The sequence below is a fragment of the Hylaeus anthracinus genome, unplaced genomic scaffold (assembly GCF_026225885.1).
Source record: "Hylaeus anthracinus isolate JK02 unplaced genomic scaffold, UHH_iyHylAnth1.0_haploid 12001, whole genome shotgun sequence".
In the NCBI taxonomy this organism is placed as follows: Eukaryota; Metazoa; Arthropoda; class Insecta; order Hymenoptera; family Colletidae; genus Hylaeus; species Hylaeus anthracinus.
This window is the reverse complement of record NW_026534348.1, coordinates 2,141,401-2,149,259: the sequence shown is the minus strand read 5'-3', so window position 1 is coordinate 2,149,259 and position 7,859 is coordinate 2,141,401. Positions and strand designations below refer to the sequence as shown.

At 49.0% G+C, this 7,859-nt stretch overlaps 1 protein-coding gene across 9 annotated transcripts in view; it reads right to left on the bottom strand.

Annotated features, from left to right (window-relative positions):
• Positions 1 to 7,859, bottom strand: part of LOC128890862 (phosphatidylinositol 3-kinase regulatory subunit alpha) — a 33,873-nt gene that overhangs the window by 20,050 nt on the left and 5,964 nt on the right. For 2 of the 9 annotated variants that reach the window (XM_054149784.1, XM_054149787.1), the window contains exon 1: positions 572 to 904. The exons of 3 other annotated variants lie outside the window; for them this stretch is intronic. Coding sequence is in view for 1 of the 6 variants with exons in the window: in XM_054149791.1 (XP_054005766.1) it covers positions 911 to 1,088 (178 nt within the window). In the remaining 5 variants the exon portion in view is untranslated. 4 more of the 9 variants (XM_054149791.1, XM_054149786.1, XM_054149783.1 and 1 more) reach the window with 4 other exon arrangements.

Genomic DNA, 7,859 nt, shown 5'->3' with positions numbered 1-7,859 from the left:
TCTCTCTCTCTCTCTCTCTCTCTCTCTCTCTCTCTCTCTCTCTCTCTTTCTCTCTCTCTTTAGCGGGGCACACACGACCTTTGTATAAACGCCGAGATTCGCCGAGCCGAACGAAACCGGTTTCGTCAAGCAACGACACCGAACGATTTTCAACGTACTCCCGCGTGTAGCCGTACAAACTCGAAGACTGATCCTCGTGGCTCACCGACAGATCGATTCCAGATGGCCTTAAAGCGGTTTCCTTCGTCGATCGAATCGAATCGGTTTACGAATACGGTCGAACGAGGTTTTCTGATCGCGCACACGCTCGAGATGGAACGATCGGTAGTCTCCACGAATCGAGCGACATGCGCGCACGAGCTTCGCCACGATTCGATTCTCCGATCGATCTTGCTTGTACAGCAAACGCGTCCGTTAACGCTATTCTCCTTCCGAATGGCTTTCACCGGCTTGTCGCCACGAAAACAATCTCGACGAACTCTAATCTTTGATTACATGTGGAACGCGCGAAGGACGTTCGGTGGCCCGGATTTTCGCAACGTTCGCTGTCGTTTAATTACGATAAAATTACCATGCGCTGTTCACCGCCGTTTCGATGGTTAATTCGAGTCGCGTTGGATGTATAGCAACGAAGCAGTTCTTCGGTTACGACGATGAACCAAGAGCAAGTCTTCGTTGTCGCGGTTCGCGGTAAAAACGTGCCCGTCGGATCGCACGATAGTCACGAAGTCGTATCGATGTCGTCGAAACGAATAAAACTGGATCGTTCACTGGATCGTCGATCGCACGATAAAACCAATCGAAAACGTTTCCACGTATCTTTCACGATTCGCGTACTGCACTCTCGGAGTCGGTTCGAACGATCCGCGCATAGATTATCGATTACGAAACGGCACACATCTGCGCTCACCCTTATCACGACCACCAGAAGACTGCGACCGGTGCGTCTCCTCGGTTTGGTTCGCGTTCTTCCTTCTTCGATGGGCCGCTAGGTGGAGACACTTCGCCGACGACGAGTCACCGGCGATCCGTCGGTAAAGGGAATCGAGACGGGACGACACTATCTCGTTGCACTTCTCGCCACGCATATAACCTTCTCTTTCTCCTTGGTAGTCCCCGTTTGATCGTACCGACGGAAAGATTTTCTATCGTTTTTCGATTCGATGCATCCCGTTGTTTTACATTTCTCGATCGGATCCGATTCACGTTTTCCAAATTTTACACCGTGTCGAAATTACCCGCTGTATACTCGATTCGACGCTTTTCTCGTCGTTCAAGCGTTATCGACATGGAAAAATTGCAGTACCCGGTTCCCGTCGTTTCTATTCGTTCACCGATCAGTCCAAACCGGACACCGGTGTCTACGTGCCTATTCGTCGAAGCAGCGCACGCACCTCCTGGCCACGGGATGGAAAAGTCCACTGGGCACTGCACTTTTTGCACCGGCGGCCTACACCACGCGAACACCTGCACACGCGCGTCACTTTGTGCACGTACGTGCACAACGACGACTGTCTTACGGTCTGTCTTCTTTCCCTCGCTATAATTCCCCTCTTTCGCTCCTACTTTGTCTCACTTTTATTCCTTCGACGCTGTTCGTCTCCTTCTCACGCGCACTCGCGACCCATCTGTCTTTCGTGTGCCGTTCTCCTTCTCCTTCGACTGACTTTTATCTTGCGTATGGTATGTATCGGAGAACGGTCCTAAGTTTTCGGCTTCCACTCGTCGCAGCTAGACGGTACCTTCGATTCCCCCGGAGGAAGTATACAATTTCGCGCACCAGGGACCACGACACGAATTAGTCGCGTATCGGAAGCAGTTACGTAGGATATACTTGGCGTGTGCTCTCTCTTTATCGCCGACCGTCTCTTCGTTCTTACTACCTTCTTTCCACCTTCGCCGATCGTTGTCAAAGCCCACGATTTTACAATAAACACTCTGCTCGTTTCTGACTGCAGTTTCTCGTCGTTGCCATCGGTCGCAATCGTTCGCTGAGTCTACGCGGACGATTTCCTGCCAGAGAAAATATCTTCTCCAGCGGCTCGGCGCACAGCTGACCGGCCGGTCCGCCAAGTTCGGTCAATAGCCATAGCAGTCGCAGCCTGCCGAGGGTTGCTCGTGCTCAACCGACGACGTTACGCTTCGGCCTCTTCCGCTCGCTTTCGGCTGTTTCCGTGGCCTTTACGCGGCCACCTCCGTATCCACCAAACGACGAACCCCCGGGCTTCGCGAACCGATCGAACCAACTTGACGAAAATTTCTCATCGGTTTCAAACTCGACTGCACGCTTTCCAAGCTTCGAATCTCGTCTAAATTCGTCGACGAGCAGAGGAAGTGTATTTCCGAACAGAGACAGTTTGTAAATACGGTTGCAGGTTTTGCGACGAACGAAAGAGCGTACTCGCGCGATTCGCAGCAGAGGCTTCAGGCAGCTTTAATCGAGTAAACGAGATAGCTCAAAATTTGTGTACGCATCGCAAAGATATCTGGTTCGTTCTTAAGAGCAGCGGTCGTCGATTACGGCTACGCTCGACCTATTATTACTCCGTGCCGGAGTAATGCGCGAATATTCGATCTACTTGAATATTCTAAGTGCGATCGGTGCTATCGTCGATATTTTTTTCGACGGATCGTTTCGCGCGTTAAAAATACACACCCGAACGATTGATTAAAAATTACCACCTAATCGCGATCGGTCTGTCTCGGACTCGGACTTGTTCCTAACGGGGCTCAGTCGCGATAAAGTCTATGAAACGGATGCATCCGTAATTTTTATCCGCGATGTCGCTAAGGTAACGCACCCTAGGGCAAAACATTTTTCGCGACTAAATCGAGCTGGACCGTGCGTGGGAGACGACAGATCCCCCTTACCGATGTTCGTTCGTGTGAAATGTAGATCCGTTATACGTGATTCAAAGATCCGGAGTAGATAATACAATACCATCGGCTCGAGTGCGTTAAAATCAACCAGTAATAAAGCGAAATCGCGAATCGCGAAAATTCTCTGGTCCCCTTCTTTCTATGTGTCGTAAATCTCAATGCTGACGGGGCCGGAATCAGATTTCATTCTTTACGATCGACCTTCGTTCTCTCGCCCTTATCGCGAGAGCCCTGCGCGCGATACGTTCAAGTGCGTACGCACGTGCTCTCGCGCGCACCAAGGGCCTCCGGCACTCGAGTCACATGAAAGGGCCGCGCGCGCGTGTACTCGAAAGGGAAGAAAGGGACGTGAAAGTGAAAAGCGACTTTCCAAAGTAAGGGAGGGGTGAGAGGTGAGCGAATGAAGAGGGGGTAATCCGCGGAGAGAGAAGGGACGCGAAACAAGGATCCCCGGACGTAGGATGATCGAATCCGGCCGCACAGGCGCTCGAGCATCGAGTGTCCTGTTCAAGGTCGCAGTACCACCAACCAGCCTTTCGCCCTGCGTAAGTACGGAAGGACCGATCGATTCCCCGTTGAAAAGCTAATCGGTAGACCCTTTCAAGGTTCTCAAGGGTTCCGAATCGAATTATAATCGACGTCTATTTCGACTACACGGTATTCGGAACAGTTTCATTGTCTCGTAGAGCTTCCAAATCCGAATATCTTTTCCGTTCGTCGAAGACTTTCAAGATACGGACGTAATGCGCGAAGCGGTACGGTCCGAATAAGAATAAGGACGGCCAAAATAGGAGGTCGAGTATTCGGAAGCTATGATGAAACATGACGGTGGAGTGTTTCAGTTCACTGGATTTCTTTGACACGTTCCAAACGAGCGAACGGGGGGAAAAAGGACATTTCACGAGCATTCTTGATTCCAACGATCAAAGATATACGTTATACGAGCAATCGAGCAACGATACATTCAGAGATATTCGATGTTACGATTGCGACAAGAAACGTGTTTCTTTTTGGCGCACACGGAGGTATGTTTCGAATCAGGTCGCAAGAGGCGCGGCGCGTTATTAAATATCTGTACTGCGCGAACCTTGCTCGATAACTTTCAACTGCTCGCTGCTCGTGTCGCGGTTAGTCAAACATTAGGTCCTGCCGTTAGTTTCATATGCTTTAAATTTGAAGAGTCGAGGAGACTCGTTCCGAACATTCCCCAAATCATGATGAATAGGTCCTCGCTACTATGAAAAGGGCCTGACCGCCTTCTTCCATTTCGTTTCATCTGAAATGTGCGAAGGGGGTAACCGAACAATACAAATAGACAAGAGAATTATTCGACTCGGTATTGGTTCGAGCACTTAAACGGACATCGGAACAACAATGCGTCCCATTGTACTTGACCGGGGAGACTCATCACGATAATATCGGCTATTCGGAAACGCTCGAGGAACGGTTATCGGGCGACAGAGATCAATTTTTATCGAAGGTAAATAATAGGTAAGAGTCGACGATTCGCTACGCGACTTTTTTTTCCATGTCGTAACGCGTCGGCCAACCAGGCGGTTTCGCTAAAATCGTACAATGCAATGCTCCCCCGATTTCCTTCCGTCAATGTTTAAATACGGCAACGCGACAAAGCCACGTTCGGCCGCGCCCGTATAACATAAGCCTGCCTGTTCGTTTTTATTCCGCTCTTTCCACCGACGATAGTGTCGCGAATCTCGCAAGCGTGCACGTTTAAAAAAGGACCGACGCGAAAATTAAGTTCAAAGCCGACTCCGCACGCGGCCATTCGTACCCGCTTGGAAAAGCAACGATCGACGCGTCGAATTAATCGATGCAAGAGATTGCGTAACGATGCAAATGAATTCGTAAAGATTCGTGTCGGTGTCGAGTTGTTATCGGTTTCCTCTTTGCCAGCTCGATGAGACAATGAAAAGGGAAATCTCGTTACTTAATAGCTTTGGAAACACCTCAAAGTACGATTCAAGGGAACGAACAGATCGAGGCTCTCTCGTGTGTTGTTCGGTCTCGATTGGGAGAGCCGCGAACGACATACGGGAACGCAGAAATCGTGGGCGGTAGATTCTCGGTAATGAGACGAGTTACAGTGCGACGTTGCGTAATCGACGAAATTGCGGGTGCCTCGACGGTAATAATTAGCAACCGACGTAATTGTCGAACAGAAAGACGCCGGTAGGAAGCGTACAGGCGTACATGCACGACGCCAACGCGAATCGTTGCACACATCCTTCGCTGTACGTATCGCTACGTTTCATTTTGGAGTACACGTGTATCTTTGTACAGAATGAGGGGAGGGGAGTCTATTTTCAAATCGAAGCGATCTAGATAAAAATCTCCTTGAAAATTCAAAGTACATGTTAAATTGATGCATAAAAAATATCATTTTTCTCGAGCTCCAACTTTCCGATGCGATAAGATAAGCGTGGCGATATTTGATTGTCAATTGCTATACACACACACACACACACATACATACACACCATACGTTAACGCATTATCCGTCGAGTCAGGAAATATTTCGTATTTTCGGGAGCGAGGTCAAGAAAGATAATTTTACTTTCCGTAATAAAAAAAAATAACGATGCTTGTACGCGACAACCGAACGGCGAGGTTTCGAACGGAATAGTACAAATCATCGAATGAAAATTCAGCGAGGACGAGGCGTCGAAGCGCGATCCTCTCCGTACAAAGACGGTCGTTTTAATTCAATAAAAATCATCACCGACCTACGTCACCGCAACCCTCGATCGACTGCGTCGTACGCATCCTATTCACCTCACGTCGGCTCCATCCTTTATCCCGGGAATCCCGAATTTCCCATAGCAACGTGACGGTGCACTCCATTACCCATGACCTCCGCCCTGAGCCTGGGGGGCCTCTATATCTGCGAATCAATGCAGCTCTATTGCGTGCATCCAGGCTGTGTGTAACATTCCCTAAAATGCAGAAGCCGCAAGCCTAATCGAAGCAGGAATGAATTCACGACGACACGCGATTCGTACCGAGAAGAGAGCAGCGGCGCGCGGTGCTCGATTTCTCTGTTTTCTCTTCCTTCTAGTTGTACCGTGCGCGTAGAATTTACACGTTGTGCAAGAAAACGGAGATACGTCGTTTCGTACGAGACCAGAACGGCCAGCTGTATCGTTAGCGAGGAGACAAATTATACTCGAACGAACCGTGTCTTCGACTTTACGAGTAAACCGATTCGCTCGGTACGCGGATATAACGTTCCGTCGTGTTACGCGGAGAAATCGGACAACGACGGGAGCCACTTATTTATCGTGGTCAATTTAAATACATTAATTTCAGAGTAGGACGGTCGAGGGAGGAAATACGTCCGCGCGGATTTCCAGAGCGAATCCTCCGACTCCGTGGAAAAAGACACGAGATAGAGATTCCAGTTTCATCCGCTTGGCTTCCGCAAGCCACTGGAACAGTGCCTGAATAACTTTCGCTGGTTTCCCAGTCGTACAAATATTCCGCTCATAAATATGTATGTATCATAAATCGGTTATGCGCCAAGATCGTTGGAAGTGTATATCAAAAATCGGAATAAAAGGATGATGAATGAACTTCATTGTACGGTCGTCGAGGACAAGAGGAGCGCGAGCGCAAAGAGAGAAGTGGGCGTGCATATATTCGAGCGCCTTAATCGAAACTTATGCGCAAGCTAGGTCCGTGGTTTATTAAAAGCAACCGGGCGACACGTTCCTCGCATCCGTCAATTTTAATTCGCGTACGATTGTGAAACTTTCTCACACATCGCGCATAACGTGAATAGCAAACGCGTAACGTTTTTCACGACCAGCGACGCATACGTTCGCCGATAACAGAGGTCGTGCTGGATGAGCGAAAGAGAGTAGATGACATAAGTGTGTTTCTTAACACTTTCACGGTCTGAGCTGTTGCACTTGATACCGGAGCCTCCTACTTCACGTATGCACGCGAATTTCAGGACGCGCGCAATCCCAAAACGTGATGCTTACTCGTCACGTGTTTAGACACGTGTAACGCGTCTCTGCGCATGGATTCAAGGATTTATTTGTAAAGTTAAATGTTTTGTCTACGATAGCGTTAACCTTTCGATGCCACTCGATGTCTGACGGAAATCAGTAAAATTCATGGAACCTAAGGAGAAATTATTAAACTTCCTCGCGAGACGAGCGCTTCTTTGTAATTCTTCTTTGTAATGCATAAAAGTTCTTCAACGAACGGAGAAAGACGACCGGTTTCTCTAGAGGGGAGAAACAAAGAATCTCATAGACTCCCATGCGAACGCAGACATTTTCCGGAAAGAAGAAATCTCCGTCCTTTGAGGCGACGTGGCCACCAGAGGAAAAAAAATATGAACCGTAAGGACACAAGCTAAACATCGGAACGATCGAGTGTACGTGTACCAAGGCGCACCGAAAGAGGGAACTCGCTCGCTCGAGGTGGACGAGTTAATTTTAGTTTAATCGACCGACCCGATACGAAGAGCTCGCATACGAGAAGCCGATGCACGTACGTAAGTAGGCATACGTAGCCATGCTCTCGAGAACGAGCCGAAGCACGGCGCTACACACACGGAAGGACTTTGTCACGCGTCGCAAGGGTTACGTGTAACTTCGACAACGACCGTTTCTCCCCGCCGCGGAATCCTCTTCCGAGTTTCCCGACCCTTGGACAACGTCGACCAGTTCGAGATGCGGAATTTTCGAAATCTAACGAGAATCGAAGGCCACCCGTACCTACGTGTCTCGAGCTTCTTGCATACGAATATCGTGTTTTACACGACTATTTACAGGTACTATTTACACGTACCCACGACTACTACGGATTAAGTATCGAAGAACGGCGATTAGGAAACACTGAAACGTCTTAGAAGAAATGGGAGCTTTCTAAAACGACAAACCCTTTGGCTGGTAACGAATGCAGCAGGGCATTTACCTGGGCCAGGAAACCTACGCGGGCAACTGTCG